This window comes from Quercus suber, unplaced genomic scaffold (genome assembly GCF_002906115.3).
Source record: "Quercus suber isolate HL8 unplaced genomic scaffold, Cork oak 2.0 scaffold_80, whole genome shotgun sequence".
NCBI classification, from domain to species: domain Eukaryota; kingdom Viridiplantae; phylum Streptophyta; class Magnoliopsida; order Fagales; family Fagaceae; genus Quercus; species Quercus suber.
Window position 1 is genome coordinate 1,242,114 of NW_027069545.1, and position 23,589 is coordinate 1,265,702.

General features: G+C 34.1%; 3 protein-coding genes across 3 annotated transcripts; all 3 read left to right on the plus strand.

Moving 5' to 3' along the window:
• The first annotated feature begins 948 nt into the window (after positions 1-948).
• On the plus strand, positions 949-3,309 carry LOC112014089 (two-pore potassium channel 1-like). Its single transcript, XM_024046468.2, has 3 exons — positions 949-1,097; positions 1,809-2,740; positions 2,855-3,309. The coding sequence occupies exons 2-3, from the start codon at positions 1,833-1,835 to the stop codon at positions 2,988-2,990; spliced, it is 1,044 nt and encodes a 347-aa protein (XP_023902236.2). The 5' UTR covers positions 949-1,097; positions 1,809-1,832; the 3' UTR covers positions 2,991-3,309.
• Positions 3,310-10,019: 6,710 nt separating this feature from the next.
• On the plus strand, positions 10,020-11,224 carry LOC112009104 (two-pore potassium channel 1). The gene is made up of 2 exons (XM_024041452.2): positions 10,020-10,960; positions 11,074-11,224. Exons 1-2 carry the CDS (start codon positions 10,020-10,022, stop codon positions 11,222-11,224), a joined length of 1,092 nt encoding a protein of 363 aa, XP_023897220.2.
• Positions 11,225-13,782: 2,558 nt separating this feature from the next.
• Positions 13,783-16,119, plus strand: LOC136067637 (two-pore potassium channel 1-like). Its single transcript, XM_065773804.1, has 3 exons — positions 13,783-13,877; positions 14,592-15,491; positions 15,700-16,119. Exons 2-3 carry the CDS (start codon positions 14,608-14,610, stop codon positions 15,854-15,856), a joined length of 1,041 nt encoding a protein of 346 aa, XP_065629876.1. The 5' UTR covers positions 13,783-13,877; positions 14,592-14,607; the 3' UTR covers positions 15,857-16,119.
• The last annotated feature ends 7,470 nt before the right edge of the window (positions 16,120-23,589 follow it).

The window sequence follows — 23,589 nt, forward strand, 5'->3', positions numbered from 1 at the left end:
CCCAATGTCTTATGCTAACTTTACAGTGGATTTTTTAAAATTTTGACCCTTTATTGGTAAATTAGTGTTTATATTTTACTGAGTCATCAAGTCAAGCAAACATAAAACATTTATAATTTTATATTCTTACAAATCATCATTTTGAATATAAATTATTTATATATTTTTGTGTTCCATCAATTACAACTTGTTATATATTTGATGGACTTTCTTTATAAAACAACTAAGGTTAAAATGGGGAAAAAAAAATCAAATACATGACAAGTTATGATTAATAGAATATGAAATGAAACACAAAAAATGTATATAAAATTTTTATTCCATATATTTGACATCTTTTGAATAATTGATTATATGAATAAAAATAATAATCAAAACCATTTTAAGAATTGTAAAGTATTATTTACCTTAGAGATTTCCCGTGTTGAAGCATTAGAGTTATTCAAATCCACCCAAATCAACTGCAAATCTAATAACGCTTTATTGGGAAGGTGAGGGATGTGTAAACAGTTTCGGGATTGGGAAGTCTTTGTGTAGCTAGGTTTTAAGTAGACTCCCCGAGTTCATCAAAAAAATTAGATTCCCATTAGGAATCTTCACAGTTTACATACACACAAAAAAGCAAAAACAAAAAAGAGATACAAGAAATTGGGCATCATATTCTCAAATTATCTGGGAATGTGGTTCCCATGGTCATACAATTTCTTAGATTTTTTTTTTTTTTTTTTTTTTTTTTTTTTTTTTTGTGGAAAATTTAAATAAAATACATCAATCAAATTTTACCAACGAAGTATTTGGATTTTGGAAATGACTTTAGGAATATTTCTTGTGAGCTGCTAATCTATGGAACACATGGGGTACAAATAATATTTTTTTCTTTATTCCAAAGGACATTTCAAAATTTCTCTGTTGATTAAGAATCTCCAAACAATTTATTTTCCTGTTTCTATAATTAGCACGAAGAATTACATAAATTGTCTTACAGAACAACCATCTCTGAACTCTCTCTCTCTCTCTCTCTCTCTTGCTCTCTCTCCTCACTGGCAGCCCTCTTGTGTGTTTGAAGTTCCAATTGTTAGAGCTCAACAAGTTTAAAGGTTTTTGTTTTTCTGTTTCATGGAAATCCATTATGGGCTTCATTTTTTTTTTTCTTTTAATGCCTTGAATATAAAGTTTCATTAATTTATATATTTTGGAATGCTAAATTCTTACTGATGTGATTTTCTTCCATTCCTAGAAACAACGAAGTTACCAAATGATGTTTCATATAATGTACTATTATTTGACTTGTGAAGTGTGACCATCATACAAGACCAATCATGTGATATATCTGAGTGAATTTTGGCTATTTTGAATTCCCAAATTGGATTTGTTATTATTTATGAATATTGCTATTTTATCTGAAGCTGTTTTTACCTTAAAAGGAGAAATTATATTGTATTTAGACACTATTATTTTAAGAGATTTCTGGAAATAGAATCCGGACTCTGAATTTGGGAGGGAATATTAACAATAAATTAATAAAAGTACTTCAATTAACTGGGAAAAGAACACGAACAGTTCAAATGGCAATTATGTTTAAAAGCAGAACTTTCAATCTATCAAAAAAAAAAAAAAAAAACTAATGCTTGAGTTTTACCGTGAGAAATGAGAATAATGTTATCTATCATGCGCTAATAATTGTAAATTGTTTAAACACTAAAATTTTATTGCTTGTAAATGTTGTTTAGATGGTCATTTGAAAGTACTATTACATAAACAACCTGGCTAACAAGGCTACTTTTTTGAACTATGATACAACTGCACAGGTCCTCTTTTCGAGAAACATTTTCATGGCCAGCAATGATGCAAAAGGGAAAGGGCCATTTCAGGAAGGCTTAGTAAATCGTACACCTCAAGCAAGTATGACCGATGCTCCAAAGAGAAGTTATCGGCTTTGCAGAAGTGATCCCCTTGCTGATTCTGTTTTTAGGGGGACAAGTAACGTTGAACCAAGTCCTTCTTCTACATCTGATTTTTGGGAATCACATCATACTTTAATGCTAGTAGCCATAGTCTTCGTTATCTACTTAGTACTAGGAACCGTATGCTTCTACCTCCTTGAGCCCCAGATGATGGGACACAAAACAAATGGACTTGTTGATGCACTCTACTTCTGCATTGTAACAATGGCCACTGTTGGATATGGAGACATTGTGCCTAATACTGTCCTTAGCAAGATATTTGTCTGTTTTTTCGCCTTCACGGGAATGGCCTTGGTTGTGCTAGGCCTGTCCAAAGCAGCAGACTCTTTCGTGAAGAAGCAGGAAGACATGCTAGTAAATGCTTTCCATACGGATCAAAATGCCAGAACAGCTGATACTAACAAGTATGAAAAGCATTATAAACGAGTGAAATGCAAGTGTTTATTGGTCTTTATCTTTATTTTGATGCTCATGATTGCTGGGACAACCGTCCTAGCTACCGTGGAGAAATTGGACCTTATTGATGCATTTTATTGTGTTTGTGTAACCATCACAACATTGGGATATGGAGATAAGAGCTTCAAAACTAAAGGAGGGCGTATTTTTGCAGTGTTTTGGATATTGGCAAGTACTATTTCTCTGGCTCAGTTTTTAACCTACATTACAGAGCTATTTGCTCAAAAAGCACAAAGTGAATTGGTCAAGCGGGTTCTTAGCCGGAAATTGACACATGTAGATCTGGAGGAAGCAGATCTTGATAAAAATAAATCTGTAGAGTAAGTTTTTTTCCCCCTAAGCTCTCTTATTTATGTGCGCAACTTATTATCTCATTGTATGGATTTCTTTTGCTTAGTTTAACTTTCTTGTTTTTCCCTTTTTTTTGTCCATAGTATTGTTGAGTTCATCCTACTTAAGCTCAAAGAGATGGGGAAGATTAGTGAAGATGATATTGCACCTATAAGGGAGAAGTTTGGAAATTATGATGTTGATAAGTCAAACAACTTAACTACATCTGATATTCTGTAATCAACTCAAGCAGGGAAGTGACTTTACCCATGTGAAAGTGGCTACCTTCTTCTGCACTTGTGAATTAGATAAAAATTGTGAAGCATCCCAAAGATAGCTACTTAAAAGGGTGTAAGATCAATCATCAATGTCATCATGTTTTTAATATACGGCTGTAACAAGTTCCTCAACATGTAAGTTATATATAGATTTGATAAACTAGGTCCTTTCAGAACATGTGGATATATATATCTCTTCCTTTGGAAAGAATATGGTTGTAAAGTATTTTATGTAAAAAAGATTAAATAAAGACAATGTTATCAATATGCTGTCTGATTTGTGTCATACAAGGGTCATCTGCTTCTCTCTCTTTTCTCTTAAATTCAAAGTCTAACGATGTCTAACAAAATCCAGAAAAAAAAAAAAAAAAAGATGAACCGCAAATCTTATTGTTTTAGGTCTAATTAAACTCATTTCGGATCTAAATATGTATAACATGTGCTTCTTGTTCATGTTTCCAATGAGAAACTAGGGAAAAATTTTTCAAAAATGTACTCTTCATGTGTCTTTTTGTTGATCGTGTTTAAATAGTTCAATTTTTTAAGTGGACATTATTTAATAAGTTGTATTTGAAATTAAAGTGTACTCATAAATTTTCAAACTACCCTTTGTAGTCTAACTTAAGTATATTTTATGATAATTGACTAAATTTTTGGGCATCACAAAATGGAGGTTGTAACACGCGTAAGATATATATCACAGTTTCAAGGTAAGAATTAGATAAGTTACTAAAATTCTATCAATTTACTTTTCTAGGAAGAGCATATTTTATAATAGATTCATCATTTGGGTCTTCACAAACTGAAATAAATTAACAAAAGAGGCAGAGAAGTACTACAAGTTGCTTAAAAGTACAATGAAAAAAACTACAAGTTCACATTAAAAAAATAATAAAAAATAAAAATAAAAACTATAAGTAGTTTAATCTAATTCTGTAGGCCAAGACTTGTTTACAATATTGGGCTCGAGCATTGAAAACAAAGCCAGAATCCATGGGCCTGTATGTTATAACATAATAGCTTAGTTAAAGCCTGGCCTAGTCCAGCCCATGATTAGGCCTTGGTTACTCAAATAAACAAAACAAAAACTTCGAGCTTGTTTGTTATTGTTGTTTAAATAATAATTTTTGTTGTTTAAATAATATAACATGTATTTTTATAATATTTTTTTATCCATATTTATTTTCACAACACTTAAACAACGTTGCTAAAAATCTCTTACCAAACAAGCTGCATTGCATCAATATGGATCAAATATTCTCTTGGGTCATTGCAGGCTGACAGCTACTAACTAAGGGTTCTTTTTGTAATAGTTTATTTCCATTGAGTAATTGTAATTGAAAATAAAATAAATAAAAATACATACCTAAAAAATTGGGTTATGCACAACTATTAAGTGAGGTTAAGATATGTGGTAGAACATTTACAAATTGTGTATTTTTTTTTTTTTTATATAAAGATTCCACATTGTGTAAATTTATAATTGAAAAACATTAACAGAAGGTTTATTTGTGTCAAAATTAAAGTTCAAGGATTGATTACTCAAATAATAAAAATACAATTAAACAAGGACTAAATTGACACTCATGCTTAAGTTCAAGAGCGATTTATAAATGTCCTTAAAAAAATCAAAATTCTCCAAAATTCCTATGGTAGCGTTATTAACAATTTATCATACATAAGTAATAGGACACCACAAACATAGGGCACTATAAAGGATACTATTACTACTGAACTATTACTTGAATTCATCTAAATAAAATATTGAGTGATGAATAATTAATATTTTAGGAATTGTACAATGACCTCTCAAAAACAAATAAGAATTATACAGTAAATTTACCTTAAAAACTCTCCATACAGAACATTATTTTTTTAAGTTACTCAAACCCACCCAAGGCGAAAAGAAATCTAACCCATTCTCCCAATTATACTTAAGGGTTGGAAGGGTGAGGGATGGCTAAACCACTTTGGGGATTGGGAAATTTTTGTGTAGCTAGGTTTTAACTAGAATTCCATAGCCGGGAAATCTCTCTACACACATCAAAAGATTTTTTTTTTTTTTTTTTTAATTTAAATGAAGAATATAGAAGAAACAACCTCATACACGTAGTCATATAGGCATCATATTCTCAAAATATGTGGGAAGGTGGTTCCCGTGGGCATCCAATGTCTTAAATGGATTTTCATGAAAATTTGAATCAAACACATCGAGTTTGGCTTACTTTTAGTACTTTTTAAACTGGACATGTTCTTTTGTTTTAAATATACAATGACAAGTTGTAGTGGGTTTCTAATCTCCACATTTTATTTAGTTAGTGGGTGATGTGGCTATCTCTGATTAAAATAAAAGGAGATTGTTTTTTAAAAGTATTGAAAGTAAGCTAAACTTAAACACATCAATCGAAAATTTCTCAATGAAATTTTTAGAAATGATCTTAGGATTCCATAAACTAATTATTCGTTGGTGTTTCCTGTTCTAGTGAGCTGCTAATCTATGGGACATACAAGGAACACGTACTGTTTTTACGTTTCTTTATTCTAAAGGAAATTACACTACTTCTATGTTAATTAAAGAATCTCCAGGCTTTTGCCCCCCTTTCTTCTGTTTGCATAGCACCAAGAAATATTATATAAACTGTCTTCCAAGTTCCAACACAAACATCTTTGAACTCTCTCCCTTGCTCTCTTTCTCCATTGGTAGGCCTCTTGTGTGTTGAGCTTCCAATTGTTAGACCTCAATACAAGTATAAAGTTTTTCTTTTCTTTTCTTTTCTTTTTAATTTATTGAATATAAATTTTCATTAATTTATATTTGGTTGAATGCCAAATTCTTGCAAACCTCCAGTACTTTTTTAACTGGAGATTTCCTTTTGTTTTAAATACACAATAACAAGTGATAGTGAGTTTTAATCTCCACATTTTATTTAGTTAGTGGGTGATGTGACAGTTTCTCATTAAAACAAAAGAAGATTCCAGTTAAAAAAGTACTGGAGGTAAGCCAAACTCAATTTTTGCTGATATAATTTGCTTTCATTCCCTCCTCATTTTTGTTTTTGGCTGGCCTGCATCCATTCCTAGAAACAATGTGGTTACAGAAAAATTTTTCATATCATGTTTTATTTTTTTGAAATGTGAAGTATGCCCATTCTACAGGACCAATCATGTGATATAGGGAGGAATTTGGGCACTTTTGACTTCCCAAGTTGGATTTGTTATTATATATGAACATTGCTATTTTTTTAATCTGAAGCTGCCACTTTTTTCCCCTTTAAAGGAGAAATTATATTGTATTTAGACATCATTATCTCAAGAGGTTTCTGGAAATAGAATCTGGGCCCTGAGTTTGTTAAGGATTATTAACAATAAATTAATTAAAGTACTTGATTACTGGGAAAAGAACATGAACAATTGAATAACAATAGCTGAACATTTAATCTATCACCCCCAAAAAAAAAAAAATTGTTGTAGTTTTACTTTCAGAAAAATGTTATCCATCATGGACTTGTGGGCCGCGCTAGAGCTATTCCAGGGGTTTAAATAAACCCCTGACTTGAGAAAAAAAAATTATATATATAATTTATTTTTGGGGTAGAAATGCCTTTTTCATCCTTATAATTTGATCATATTCTTATTTTGGTCTATAGTTTTTTATTTTATCGCTTTTAGTTCATAGATGAAAAAAGCGTTCCATTTTGGTACCTACCATTACTCACGTAACGAAGATATCCTATTTAGTAAACGGAGTGCACTTTTGGCACACTAAATGCTAACGTAACCATTAAAATAATAATAAAAATGTCGTATCATCCATGTCAACCTCTAACTTATATATATATATATATATATCAATTTAAAAAAAAAAAAAAACATAATTAAAAAAATGGTGGAATTTAGATCTGAGTGTGTTTTTGTTTGTACTCGTTTCTTTTTCTTCTTTCTTCTTTCTTTCTTCTTTAGATCTCGTTCTCTCAGTTTCTTCGCCTCCCATTCTTTCGTCTTCTTCTTTTTCTTTCTTTCTTTCTTCTTTCTTTTTCTTCTTTCTTCTTCTCATTCTTCTTCTATTCCCATATCACTATTTCTCCATCCTCTTTTTTTTTTTTTTTTTTTGGTAGAACCCATGGTTTATTTCTTTCATTCTTCCAAATTGTTGGTATGACATGGATCCTCGACTAGCAATGGAGTAATGTGGGATAGCAGTGTTTGCGGTGGTGGGTCAAGGCTGTGTGTAGGGTGTGGTATGGCTTTCTAGTAGATGTGAAGCCCATCTGGGATTGAATGCAAATCCTCTCCTTCCTCACTTTCTATCTCACTCTCTCTCTATCTTGGGGTTAATCTAAAGCCGATCTTGGGTTTGTTGTATTTGTATAAGGGAATTTGTTGGGTTTGTGAAAAATGTTTAAATCTGACATAAAAAAATTTGGTTGGTTACTGATCCTTTTTTTTTTTTTTTTTGGTTGTGAAATTGAAAACTTTGTTTAGTTGCCAAGAAAATGGATAGTAAAATTTTATTTCTTTTAACTGTCAATGTAGGGGTGGCATATTGGACACGACTTGTGAACCCGACACAATAGACACTAAATTAACAGGTTATGGATTGAGGCTTAATGGGTTTCATCATATTCAGGTTGACATGACTGACTCTTTAATAAACGGGTTGGTTAGTGTTCAACATAAGAACTCGTTGACCCATGTAACCCGTTTAATTAAATGATATTTTACCAATATATCCTACAAACTTTAGGTATATAAATTATTATTAGTTGTGATTTTTTTTTTTTGACATATTGTGATTAATTATTTGTGAATTGGGATATACTTTAATTTTGAATGATTATTTGTGATGTAGTTACTTGTTAATTCTGAATTTTCTATTAAAAATATATATATTATTTTCATTTTGATAAAATCTGATAAAAAATCGACACGACTGACCTGTTTAATAAATGGGTCGTGTTAGGGTTAAGGAACCTTGACCCGTTTAATAAATACGTTGAGTTAGTGTTGATTTATATAGTCGAATACTTAAAGTTGACATGACACGAACCCGGCCATGAACACAAATTGCCACCCTATGTCAATGAGTTTTGATGTGTTTAGTTATAAATAAAGTACAAGAAAGACAAAGAAAAAAAATGATCAATTTACTAAGAATATGAAGAACATAAACATGACCAATTCTGTTTTGGGGAAGAACACAAAGAAGATGAACATGTTTTTTCCGAAAAATAATGAAATGAATAAAAAAATTTAATTTAATTTATTTATTTTATTTTTAAAAAAATTAAATTCAGAATTTATCCTAATTGCTTTATTGATGTGGCTTTTAAAAAAAATTAAATTGTTGACATGGCATTTTTAAAGTCCAAATAATTTTTTTTTATTCTTATTTTGATGGCCACATAGCATTTAAGTTGAGTATGGCATTGGCTAAAAATTACAAATTTTTTACTATTTAACTTATTTTTGCTACTATTCATAAATCTTATTGCACTTTTTAGTTATTGATGATCTCACTGTACTATTTCAGTTAGTTTTACTTTATCTAGAGTATTTTTAACCAAATGTTTTTAGTTTCAGTTAAAGAAATTGTTCCCAAATGGACTCTTAGTGTGCAACAGTGCATTCTGTTTGCCAGTAGATATTTCTTAAATAAGTAACAGTAAGGATCAAAATGGAACGCTTTTTTCATTTAAGGACTAAAAGGGTAAAATTAAAAAGTAGTGACCAAAATGAGAATAGGGTCAAAATGTAGGACGGAAAATGTATTTTTTTTTTTTTTTTTTATATAAGCTTAATTTACCGTTAAAAATATTATTGCACAGCCTGACTTAAATCTTGCACCTTATATATCAGCTTAATCTAAAACCAAATAACAACACAAATCACATATGTCTCTTTAATGACTCTCATCTCATCTTTCTTCTCTATTTGACTATTATGGTATCTCCTGACTTTAAGAGTAAAGAGTGAATATTTGTGAGTTGTGAGTGTCTCTCTTTTTATTATAAAATTATATCATAAATGAGTGTATGTAAGTGATGTGTCTCTAATATGTGTGTTATTATTATATTATTATTATTATTATTTGTGTGAATTGTGATGTATGTGAATATATATGTTCATGTATAGTATAAATATAATATAATTTTATATAATTTAATAATTAGAAAAATAATTATATAAAAATAGGCAAGTGTGGTGTCATGTGGGTTAATAATAATTGGCAAAATTTGCTGAATAGTAGCTTTTTAGAAAAAAATTTGTACATAGCATGTGTTGAAACTATTTTGTAAGTTGGACTGTTTTAGAACTCGAGTTTAGAAACTTGAGTTCAACTTGAGTTACCGACAGCACTATGTAGCTATATTGAATGGAACTCGAGTTAGACAAGCTCGAATTCTAGCCTAAACTTGAGTTTGCTAAACTCAAGTTTCAAAAACAGTCTAACTTACAAAATATTTCATTGGTGTGCAGGTTTCCTAAAATTTTTCTAAAATCATGCTATCTGGCAAATTTTGCCTTAATAATTAATACAATACAAGTGAGTTCAATTTTGTCATTTAGTTTAAAATATTTTATAAAAACAATGAGAAGTAGAAAATGGAATTTGCATAAAAAAAGAAAAAGAAATATAAACTTAAAAAAAAAAAATGGTCACTCTTATCCACATTGACAATAGATAATGATAAATGATAAAAAAAACTATCATGTAATAATTTCAAAATATGAGAACTTGTAAAAGAAAATTGTAAATTTCATGACTTTGCGATTTTATTTGTCAATAACTAAGTTCGATATATTTAAATTATCTTTACTTAAATTTTGTTTATTTAAATTTCTTAATGACCCTTGAAAAAAATTCCTGGAGTTTTCATTGCATGGATTGATAAGTGTGCAGTGTTTAAAGTTAAACACACAAATTTTATTGCTTGTAAATGTTGTTTAATGTAGATTTTGAAAGAACTAGTACATAAACACCTAGGTTAACATGGCTACTTTTTCAACTCTTATACAACTGCACAGGTCCTTAAACATCTTCATGGCTAGCGATGATGCAAAAGGGAAAGGTCCATTACAGGCAAGTTTGGTAAATCCTACACCTCAAACAAGTATGACAGATGCGCCAACACATAGAAGTGATCCCGTCACCGATTCTGTTTCTAGGGGGATAAGTAACACTGATCCAAGTCCTTCTACATTTCATTTTTGGAAATCACACCGTACTTTAATGCTAGTAGCCATAGTCTTCGCTATCTACTTAGTACTAGGAACCGTGTGCTTCTACCTGCTCGAGCCCCAGATGATGGGACACAAAACAAATGCACTTGTTGATGCACTCTACTTCTGCATTGTAACAATGGCCACTGTTGGATATGGAGACATTGTGCCTAATACTGTCCTTAGTAAGATATTTGTCTGTTTTTTCGCCTTCGCGGGAATGGCTTTGGTTGCATTAGGCCTGTCCAAAGCAGCAGACTCTTTTATGAAGAAGCAGGGAGACATGCTAGTAAATGCTTTACATACGGATCAAAATGCCAGAGCACCTGGTATTAAAAAGTATGAAAAGCTTTATAAAGGAGTGGAATTCAAGTGTTTATTGGTATTTATCTTTATTTTGTTGCTCATGATTACTGGGACAACCGTCCTAGCTACCGTGGAGAAATTGGACCTTATTGATGCATGTTATTGTGTTTGTGTAACCATCACAACATTGGGATATGGAGATAAGAGCTTCAAAACTAAAGGAGGGCGGATTTTTGCAGTGTTTTGGATTTTGGCTAGTACTATTTCTTTGGCTCAGTTTTTAGCCTACATTACTGAGTTATTTGCTCAAAAAGCACAAAGGAAATTGGTCAAGCAGGTTCTTAGCCGGAAATTGACACATGTAGATCTGGAGGAAGCAGATCTTGATAAAAATAAATCTATAGAGTAAGTTTTTTCCCCCTAAGCTCTCTTATTTACGTGTGCAACTTATTTTATCATTGTATGGATTTCTTTTGCTTAGTTTAACTTTCTTGTTTTTCCCTTTTTTTTTTCCATAGTCTTGCTGAGTTCATCATACTTAAGCTCAAAGAGATGGAGAAGATTAGTGAAGACGATATTGCTCCTATAAAGGAGGAGTTTCGAAATTATGATCTTGATAAGTCAAACACCATAACTACATCTGATCTTCTGCAATCAACTCAATCATAGAAGTGACTTTACCCATGTGAAAGTGGCTACCTTCTTCTGCACTTGTGAATCAGATAAAAATTGTGAAGCATCCCAAAGATAGCTACTTAAAAGTATGTAAGATCAATCATCAATGTCATCATGTTTTTAATATACGGCTTTAGCAAGTTCCTCAACATGTAAGTTATATATAGATTTGATAAATTAGGTCCTTTCAGAACATGTGGATATATATATATATCTCTTCCTTTGGAAAGAATATGGCTGTAAAGTATTTTATGTAAAAAAGATTAAATAAAGACAATGTTATCAATATGCTGTCTGTTTTGTGTCATACAAGGGTCATCTGCTTCTCTTTCTTTTCTCTTAAATTCTATGTCTATGTAAAGTATTTTATGTCTATGCTACAGACTGTTTTAGGTCCTTTTTTTTTTTTAATTTTTTTTTTTATAACTGCAAATCTTATTGTTTAGATCTAATTAAACTCGTTTTGGATCTAAATATGTATAAATGTGCTTCTTGTTCATGTTTCCAATAAGAACCTAAGAAGAAAAAAAATCCAAAAATGTACTCTTCGTATGCGTTTGGCATTGGCTTAAAAAGCTATTTTTTTTACTATTCAGCTTATTTTTGCTACTATTCATGAGTCTCTTTACTCTTTTAGATACTATTCATTGATCTCATTGTACTATTTCAGTTACTTTTTAATTTTATCTACAGTATTTTTAGCAAAAAAATTTTCGATTTCAGCTAAATAAATTGTTTCCAAACAAACACGAATTCATGTCTCTTTTTGTTGATCATGTTTAAATAGTTCAATTTTTTAAGTAGACATCATTTAATAGGCTGTATTTTAAATTAAAGTGTACTCTCATAAAATTTCAAACTATCCCTGTAGTCTAAATTAAATATATTTTATGATAATTGAATCATTTTTTTGGGCATTACAAAATGGAAGTTGTAACATGTGCAAATATATATCACAATTTCAAGGTAAGAATTAAATAAGTTACTAAAATTCTATCAATTTACTTTTCTAGGTAGAGCATATTTTACCATAATAGATTCATCATTTGGGTCATCACAAAGTGAAATAAATTAACTAAAAGAGGCAGAGAAGTACTACAAGTTGCTTAAAAGTACAATGAAAAAAACTACAGGTTCACATAAAAAAAAAAGGGAAAAAAATAAAATTACAAGTAGTTTTATCTAATTCTGTAGGCCGAGCCTTGTTTACAGGACTGGGCTCGAGCATAAAAACAAAGCCAGAATCCATGGGCCTATATGTTATAACATAATAGCTTAGTTAAAGCCTGGCCCAGTCTAGCCCATGATTAGGACTTGATTACTTAAAAAAAAAAAACCTTCATCTGCCGGCGTCGCATCAATATGGATCAAATATTCCCTTGGATCATTGACAGGCTGAAAGCTGCTCATGTTGATAGTTTATTTTCATTGACTAATTGTAATTTAAAATAAAATAAATAAAAATACATGCCTAAAAAATTGGGTTATGCACAGCTATTAAGTGAGGGTAAGATATGTGGTAGAACCATTTACAAACTGTGTAATTTTTTTTTTTTTAAGAATCGGCATTGTGTAAATTTATAATTGAAAAATATTAATAGAAAGGTTTAATTTGTCACAAAATTAAAGTTCAGTGTTGATTACTGAAATAAAAAATACAAGGACTAAATTGACACTCATGCTAAAGTCCAAGAGTGATTTGTAAATGGCCTTAAAAAAATCAATCCTCGGAAATTCTTATGGTAGCATTATTACCAATTTACTATACATATATGATAGAACACCACAAATATAGGGCATTACGAAGAATATCATTACTACTAAACTATTATTTGAATTCATCTAAGCAAAACATTTATTGAGGAATAATTAAGATTTTAAGAATTGTACAATAACCTCTCAAAAACATATAAGAATTATATAGCGGATTTATCTTAAAATCTTTCCATACAAAACACGTTTTAAATGTCATTCAGCAAATCAACAACAAATCTAACCCATTCTCCCAATTATACTTAGGGGTTGGGAGGGTGAGGGATGTAAACCACTTTGGGGATAGGGAAGTTTTTGTGTAGGTAGGTTCTAACTAGAATCCCATAGCCGGGAAATCTCTCTACATGTCACGTCAAAAGATTTTTTATTTTTTATTTTTCTTTATTTTTTGAAGATAGAAGAAACAACCTCATAGACATTGTCATATGGGCATCATATTCTCAAAATATGTGGGAATGCGGTTCCTGCGTGCATCGAATGTCTTAAATGGATTTCCATGAAAATTTGAATCAAACTCATCAATCAAAATGTTTATGAAAATTTTAGAGATAACCTTAGAATTCCGTGAACTAATTATTCTTTGGTCTTTCCTTTTCTAGTGAGGTGCTATTCTATGGTCCTATGGAACATATGAGGAACACGTACTGTTTTTTCTTTTTACTTTTCTTTATTCTAAAGGAAATTGCACTACTTCTATGTTAATTAAAGAATCTCCAAGCTTTTTTCACCCCTTTTTTTCTGTTTTTATAGCACCAAGAAATATTACATAAACTGTCTTCAAGCACAAAACATCTTTGAACTCTCTCCCTTGCTCTCTTTCTTCACTGATAGGCGTCTTGAGTGTTGAGCTTCCAATTGTTAGACCTCAATACAAGTACAAAGTTTGTTATTTTTAATTTTTAATCTATTGAATATAAAGTTTCATTAATTTATATTTTGTTGAATGCTAAATTCTTGCTGATATAATTTGCTTTCATTCCCTCCTCTTTTTTCTTTTTTTCTTTTTTTGAGGGGCCTGGCCTGCATCCATTCCTAGAAACAATGTGGTTACAGAAAAATGTTTCATATCATGTTGCATTTTTTTGGAATGCGAAATGTGACCATTCTACAGGACCAACCATGTGATATGGGAGAAATTTGGGCACTTTTGACTTCCCAAATTGGATTTGTTATTATCTATGAATATTGCCATTTTTTTTTTTCTGAAGCTGCCACTTTTCCCCCTTTAAAGGAGAAATTATATTGTATTTAGATATCATTATTTTGAGAGTTTTCTGGAAATAGAATCTGGGCCCTGAGTTTGTGAAGGATTATTAACAATAAATTAATTAAAGTACTTCAATACTGGGAAAAGAACATGAACAGTTTAATAGCAATTTTGTTATTAGTTAAAAGCTGAACTTTTAATCTATCACCAAAAGAAAAATGTTGTCGTTTTACTGTCAGAAAATGTTATCTATCATGGACTGATAAATGTGCAGTGTTTAAAGTTAAACACACAAATTTTGTGCTTGTAAATGTTGTTTAATGTAGATTTTGAAAGAACTAATACGTAAACACCCTGGCTAACATGGCTACAACTGCACAGGTCCTTAAACATCTTCATGGCTAGCAATGATGTAAAAGGGAAAGGTCCATTACAGGCAAGCTTAGTAAATCCTACACCTCAAACAAGTATGACAGATGCGCCAACACATAGAAATGATCCCCTCACAGGTTCTGTTTCTAGGGGGACGAGTAACAATGATCCAATTCCTTGTTCCACATCTAATTCAAGGAAATCACACCGAAGTTTAAAGTTAGTAGCCTCAATCTTGGGTGTCTACTTAGGACTAGGAATCGTATGCTTCTACCTACTTGATACCCAGATGACGGGACACAAAACAAATGAAATTATTGATGCAGTCTACTTCTGCATTGTAACAATGGCCACTGTTGGATATGGAGACATTGTGCCCAATAGTGTCCTTAGTAAGATATTTGTCTGCATTTTCACCTTCGCAGGAATGGCTCTGGTTGTACTAGGCCTGACCAAAGCAGCAGACTATTTTATCAAGAAGCAGGGAGACTTGCTTGTAAATGCTTTACATATGGATCAAAATGCCAGGGCAAAGAAGTATGAAAAGCATTATAGAGGAGTGAAATACAAGTGTTTAGTGGTCTTTATCTTTATTTTGATGCTTATAATTGCTGGGACAATCGTCCTACTTACTGTGGAGAAATTGAACATTGTTGATGCAATTTATTGTGTTTGTGTAACCATTACAACATTGGGATATGGAGATAAGAGCTTCAAAACTGAAGGAGGGCGTATTTTTGCAGTGTTTTGGATATTGACTAGTACCATTTTTGTGGCTCAGTTTTTATGCTACATTACTGAGCTACATGCTCAAGGAGGACAAAAGGAATTGGTCAAGCGGGTACTAAGCCAGAAGATAACAAGTAAAGATCTGGAGGCAGCAGATCTTGATAAAGATAAATCTGTAGTGTAAGTCGGGTTTTTTTTTTTTTTTTTTTTTTTTATAAAGATCTGGAGGCAGCAGATCTTGATAAAGATAAATCTGTAGTGTAAGTCGGGTTTTTTTTTTTTTTTTTTTTTGAACCTAAGCTGTCTTATTTATGTGTGCAACTTATTATCCCATGGTATTGATTGCTTTGCTTGGTTTAACTTTCTTGTTCCTCTTTTCTGTCCATAGGCTTGCTGAGTTCATTGTAGATAGGCTTATAAAGATGGAGAAGATTAATGAAGATGATATTGCAGATATAAAGGAGGAGTTTGGAAAACGTGATCTTAATAAGTCAAACACCTTAACTGAATCTGATCTTCCTCAATCAACTCAAGCAGAGAATTGACTTTACCCAGGTGGAAGTGGCGAATGACTTCTGCACTAGTGAATAAAATAAAAATTGTGAAGCATCCTATGAGAGCTACATAAGCATGTAAGATCAATAATCTATGTCATGTTTTTCTACACGGCTGAAACAAGTTGCTCAACATGTAATTTATATATAGATTTGCTAAACTAGGTCCTTTCAGAACATGTGGATATATATCCTTTGTAAATAATATGGATGTAAAGTATTTTGTGTTAAAAAAAAATATATATATATGAAACAAAGACAATGTTATTAATATTCTGACTGATTTGTGTCATACAAGGGCCCTTTGCTGCTGCTTTTTTTTTTCTTTGGCTAAATAACCAAGAAAAAAAGAATACTAGGGTCATTTGATGATTGTTGAACTACCATTCTTATATTCTAAGTCTATGCTATAGATTGCTTTAGGTCTAACTAAACTCGTTTAGGAATTCTAAGGACCATCTTTGATCTAACTTAAATAAGTTTTATGATAATTAATTCATTTTTTAAGTCATCACAAAATGAAAGTTGTAATGCGTAAGATACTTATAAAAATTTCAAGGCAAGAGTTAGGGAATATGTTAAAATCTATATCTATATTATATCTAAAAATTGAAGCGTAGCATTTATTGTTGCTACGCTCCAGTTGTGCCACATCATCGCCATGTCACAAAGTTTTTATTTTCCTTTCTTTCTTTTTTTTTGGGTTTCCACTTCATATATTCTCTTTAATCAATCTCATTCTCTCTCTCAACTCATCATCTTCCCATCAAACAAACCGCTAATGTTTATACTATTAATGAATTTCTTATTGAATCCAAATTCCCTTAAATTTAGCAATCAATCATTCTCTCTCTTTGACTTATCATCTCCTTATCAAAAAAACGGCTTCTTTTCCCCATCAAAACATTCAATTGCCTCCCTTTGGATTTAAAACCCATTGATTTAATTTTTTTATATACAGGTTTTGAATTGCTTACTTTCCACCCCATCAATCACCAAATTACAACTAGAATTAGAAGGTCCATTTGAGGTTAGTTTTTCTTTCTCTTCCCTTGAACTTCTTTCTTTTTTGTGGCAATTTTTTTATGATTTGTGTTGGATTTTCTTTTCTATGGTTGTAAATACCATGTTTCTTTTTTCTTTTTTCCAATTTTCAATTGATAGTCTATCTCTTTGGATTCATGTTTACAATTTTTCCTTAGATTATTATGTTTTACCCATTAAAATTGTTAGTGTCTAAAGAATTGGAATGCTTTTTATTGATTTAGTACATGATTATTTGCCTCCCATTTGTTTATTTTATTTTTTGAATAGCTTTGTAATTTTTAAATTAAATCCTACAAAAAAATGTGAACAACTAAGGAAGCTAAATGTGTAGTTGATCTTAATCAATCAATAAATAGCATAAATGGGGTAGGGGAAAGCAAACGTAATCACAGTATAATTGTTTACATATGTCCATATTTGTTTTTGTATAATAATACTCTTGCTTTCTAAAATATTCATGGTGCAACTGTATTTTGTTTGATCTCTCCTAGTTCTGCCACTTTAACCCAACTCACAACATATAAACCAATGATCATGAAAAAGGACCTAGCAAAATGAAGCGAACACAATTTCTAATTTTTAGTGATAATAAAAGAGAGATTAAAAGATATCACAAATATGTAGTGATAATTAAAAAAAAATCCAGCACAAATACTATACTTATTGGTTTTAAGAGAGATTAAAAGAGAACAAATATAAATATAAAATGTGGGTGTGTGTGTGTGTGTGTGTGCCCACATGTGTGTAGTGGAAGGGAAAAATGTATATATGATACATAAGTGTTGAGGGAGGGGAAAGGTTGGGAAAGGTTGGAAAAGAGGAAGAGACTTTGTATGTTTTGGTAATTGAAAAATGTATTTATAACTGGTAAGTTGCATAGTTAATGTTATATATATATATATATATATTTTCTTTTTAAAAGAACTCATCAAATCCAATGTAGTAACATAATAGTAAGTCTGAATAGAGGACTTTTGGGCAACCATATAGGTTTATGAAAAATTTAAAACTTTCTATATTCATTATTTTTTTCCCAAAAATTTTTATCATAGAAAATTATTTCCTTCATAAATGAGAATTTTATGGATTTTTTTTTTCTTTCAATTAGATCGAAGAAATATATAGGAAGGAAAAAAATTGATTGTATTTCTAAAAGATCTTTAAGTACATATTATTTAAGAATTATAATAGTGAAATTTGTAGTACAAAAGAAATGCCTAGTTGATTTCCTGTTGTATTTATCTATTTTATTTCTTATATTATTTCTATTATATTTTTGAATATTTAAGGATTATGATGAATTAAATTGCAACATATCATATCATAGCCAAATCGAACAATAAGATATAAGATATAAGTTTAAGGTTTTTTTTTCTTAAGAATTAGATAAGCTTAATTAAGCTAATTACTATGGTAATATGATTTAATTCATGTTGGACTATACAAAATCATTCTATATATATATATATATATATATATATATATTGTGGGGCCTATGGGCCTGATGGCCTCGGCCCATCATGAAACAGGCCCGAGGCCCAGGCCGAGGAGCGTAGGCTATTTGTGGCTAGGGTAGGGGAAAGTCTCTTTTCCCAATCCACGCCGAGGACTACCTTATCCTCGGCCTGACAAAGGTGATTTTGGGGAAAGACTAACCCCAAAGTAAGCTGTCGCTCTCACATTTAATGCACTCAACTAACCCCCCTGGGCCGCATTAATGGGGAGGTAACCCCTTGGCAGGATAACGTTGATCAGAGTGAACCACTTGAGTACCGATAAGGCCTCTGATGGGACGGACGGCCAGAAAAAAGGCAAATAGGTGATCAACAGATGGAAGGAGGAGATAGGAAGATGAAAACTATAAAAGAAAGCTAGTAAAGTAAAGGATGAGGGGGAAAAAAAAGAGAGAAGGGGGGAGAACAGTCAAGCCTCCTCGGCCACAGGCCGAGGAGCATTCCCCCATCTGTAAAGAAACTCTTAGTATTTTTTATAAGAAAAGTTCATGCATGGTGATCGACGGCCAGCACCTAAACCTCTCAACCCACTCTCTATAAATTTATTGTTTGGGCTAATTGGGCTGGAAGACCCACCATTCAGGGTCGATCCAAATTAAGTCCTTACAATTGGCGCCGTCTGTGGGAAGGATTAGGGTGCTGGCCGGCGCACCAGGCAAAGGGTTCTAAGTTCTAAGTGTTCGTTTTATAGTAGGTTAAAAAAAAATATATGTAGAAGGTTCGCCAAAAAAAAAAAAAAAGCGAAAGATCTCGATATTATTATTATTTCATGAAAAGAAAGGTTACAGATTACAATCAAAGGCTCAGGTAGGCCTGTTTTACAAGCAAATTTACAAGCTAATACCACCAGCTATTTCTACAATCAGAGGCCTAGGTGGAGCCGCCTAAGGAGGAGCTAGCCAGAGGGAAGTGTCAACTCGTGCTTTTATTTGGCACCAAGAGAATGGGAGAGCTTGACACACGGTGGAGGAGGTGAAGGACAATCATGCTCCCAGGCCCCCAACAATTCCCTCCTCGGCTAGGCGGAGCTGGAACAAAGAGAGGAACAGATGCAGGGGCTCCGGGATACCCTCCCCCGTGATGTTCCCTCAATTCTCTCCGGTCCTCGCGAGTGTTGGCCGTTGGAGATGGCAACACTCGAGCACCGCCCATGAGGTGAATTCGCAGTCTTCCTCGTCGGGGGTGTGCTCCGGGGAAAGACGTTAGGTTCTCTAACAACACCCCTCTAAGACACCTCGAAGGGTGCCATCAGGGTTACGCCTAGATTCTGCCGCACCGAAAGCCCAGTGGGGGCTGCGGCCATTCCAGTTTATTTCAATCCTGATAACAATTCCGGCGGGGTTATTGAAAGGGCATGGGAGGTTGGAAGGATATGTTTTGTTCTGTTTGTATTGAGAGGTCCATGGGTTGTGAAGAAATCATCTCCTCAATTTATATAGGGGTGGGGGTTGGTGAGAATTAATTCATGCAGAGTTCGAAAAGAGTATTATCAGCAGGGTTAGTAATGAAGTCCCAATTTCCAAGGAGGCCACGGACGATTGGACCCGTGTCAATTTACGAGGACATTAATGAAGGCGCGTTTCGCGCACCGGAGCGTCAAGCACGAACACGAACAGACAAAGGGCGTTTCATAAATGAAAAGATGGAGCCTCGAGTTGGAGGCGAGATCAATGCCACGTGTAAAGATCATAATCTGACGCAAAGAGGAATCATCTCCAATAAAGCAATCTGAGGACAAACCTCTGCTTACAGAAAAATTGAAGTGGTAGACAGAGCCAAGGTATTGCATGGTCCTCGGACCCAAGCCTATGGTAAAACTACACACACCATTATATCTCATACTTACAGAAAAATTGAAGTGGTAGACAGAGCCAAGGTATTGCATGGTCCTCGGACTCAAGCCTATGGTAAAACTACACACACCATTATATCTCATACTTACAGAAAAATTGAAGTGGTAGACAGAGCCAAGGTATTGCATGGTCCTCGACCCAAGCCTATGGTAAAACTACACACACCATTATATCTCATACTTACAGAAAAATTGAAGTGGTAGACAGAGCCAAGGTATTGCATGGTCCTCGGACCCAAGCCTATGGTAAAACTACACACACCATTATATCTCATACTTACAGAAAAATTGAAGTGGTAGACAGAGCCAAGGTATTGCATGGTCCTCGGACCCAAGCCTATGGTAAAACTACACACACCATTATATCTCATACTTACAGAAAAATTGAAGTGGTAGACAGAGTCAAGGTCTTGCATGGTCCTCGGACCCAAACCTATGGTAAAACTACACACACCATTATACCTGGGTACTAGACAGAATCAAGGTCTTGCATGGTCCTCGAACCCAAACCCGTAGAGAAAATAACTTTCTAGAGAAAAACCAAAGCGTTACTTAGAATCAAGCGATACCACGATCTTTAGATTTATATTCGAAGGGTAACAGACGGTTTCATGAAGCTAACTCCGGAATAGAATACGAATACTGAGCAGAATACAATAGTAAAGCAAACAACAGAAAATATCATTAAATGGAAGCAAAATATTATATATTCGGTTCAAACGGAAAGTATACAATTCCCTTACAATGCCGCTAAGGTAAGAAACAAAATAATATCAAAGAGAAAATAAACAAAGCTATCCTATGCCGTATACTAGTCTCCTCAACTCAGTAGGCAAATCAAGTCAGAAGTAATCAAAAAGCTTGGGCCAAAGCTTAAGGGCCAGATCTCGGAAGGTCCGTCGGAGGACTTGCCACGTCTTGTGGTACTTCGGACCCTCGGTTACAACGTCCCCCAACCTATCTGGGGCTTAACTTCCTCGGATGGTTGATCAGTTAACGACGTATCCTCGGCGGTCATATCTTGACCTTCAACCGATGGTAATGAGGATCCATCTTCAGGAGCGACAGGTGCAACTCGCGAATGGCGGTAGGTAATATACCCTGTCCTCCCTCCTAAGCTCAGATGAGGCATCAACCCCTGCCTGGTTGAGGGCTTCATGCCAGGTTTGAGAGCAATAATGCCTGCACACTGCATGAACTTGAGCCCGAAGGGCGGCTTCAGTCTTGGCCACCCCTTCTGCGAAAGCATCCTCCTCTGCTTTTTCCATAGAACGCTCAGCGTCTGTTTTCGCAAATACTGCCTCGTCTTTGGCTCTCACAGCCTCGTCCCTGGCATATTCGACAACACCTTTTTCATGGATTGCCTTGGTCAAATTTGCCTTCATATAGGTAATGTCCTCTTTGGCCTTTTGTAATTGACCCTCAACGTCTTGCAAGCGGTTAGTTTGATCCTCAGCTTCTTCCTGACCACGGCTAGGTCATAGACAGCAGTATCCCTGCCTTCGCCATTTCTGCCAGATCCTCGGTCGCCTTTTTCAGGTCGGCCTCGGATCTCTTAAGAGTATTGGCCGCCTCCAAGAACTTGCCGCGCTCTTGCGCTAAGGCATTGCTATGATCATCAACCTCTTGCCCAACCTGAAAAGGGCCTGGATAGCCTGCCAGTAAAAACAAGCAACTCTGTAAAGCGAAAGAAAGGTACTAAGCGACAAAATTTTGGGTAAAATGAATAGTGTCAAAGGACCTACCATGCCTAAATATTTCTTAAGGTCGAGGACAACCTCTACCCCACTCATTTTTTCTAACTCGGCCATATCAGTGGAAAGAAGAAGAGATTTCTCTAGGGCCTCGGCCACGAGAGCCCCTCGTCTCCTTGAGACTCCTGCATCGACGCGTTGTCCATTAGGGGCTGATCATGGAGTATGGCAGCAGGCAGCCAGGCTTGAGCCTCGGGCTGCTGGGTGGCCTTCTTACTCTTCCGTTGATCACCGAGCTTCAATTGCTTTGGAGGCCTGCAAGCCCTACCCTCCTCGGGCGAAGAATGAGATTTGCTCCCATCCATTGGCTCTTTACCCTTGGAAGGTCTTTTCCTTTTCGGGTCATGAGATTCGATAGGAGGGGCTGTTACTGTAGGAACGGAGGACGACCTGGTTTGCATGGTTAGAATCTGGGGCTGAGGTGCTGGGGGCTAGGGCTGCGACTCCCCTGGTACATCCTTCTTGGAACCGCCTTCGAGCAGGTCAAGAAGATTGGTTGGGGGCTGTCTTTTTAAACCCATCTCAGCCTGAGTACCAACTCTTTTGGACTGGAGATCGGCTTCGGGCAAATGGGGGCCTCCTAGGTCACCGGGAGGATCCTCGGACTGATCAACTAAGTCAAACACACTATATTCGTCCTCGGAGGAACTCAGTTCAACCACCTCCCTTGCTTTCTTAGATGATCCTTTCTCGGCCACCGTTACTTACCGGGATGAAGAGGGACCTGATAGTGGAATGCCTTCGGGTATGTAAGACCCCTCAGTAAAAGCAAAACCGCTCTCCACCACGGTAATCTGCGTAAGCCGAGGGTCACGAGCTCTAATTACGTGCTTCGGCACCGGGAATGACGTCTGAGCTGGGTCGCATCTGAGGATTTTATGAGCAGCTCTGACTTGGTTGTCAGATTCGTTCAAGAAAAGTTCCGACCTGAGAACGGTTTCCAAATCCGCTTTGTTAACTAGATGGAAATGACGTGCAAAGGCGTGTGGATCTACGAAAAGAAAAGCGAAATTCCTATGGTCAATCAACCAAATCGAGTATACAGGTATAAAACTTGAAAATGCTGAGACCTAGATTATCTGGTATTTCGGATGCCCTACCTGGCTCCCCCTCTACCGTTGGGCAATGAAAGCCGTCGTGCCACTCTCCCGACACTATGAGGAAATCTTGGTTCAACCCTTTATTGGAATCAGGAAGACACTGGATAAGACGAACCCTATCGTCCCTTGTCTTCATATAATATGTCTTACTCCTCAGGTGATGAAGGTTNTTTTTAATTTAAAAAATTACAAAGCTCTTCAGAAAATAAAATAAACAAATGAGAGGCAAATGATCATGTACTAAATCAATAAAACGCATTCCAATTCTTTAAACACAAACAATTTTAATGGGTAAAACAAAATTATGTAAAAAAATTGTAAATATGAATACAAAGAAATAGAATATCAATTGAAAAAAAAATGGTACTTACAACCCTGGAAAAGAAAATCCAATACAAACCTTTACATTGTAATTTCCCAAAAAATTAATGAAAATAACCATATTAAACTAAGTTAT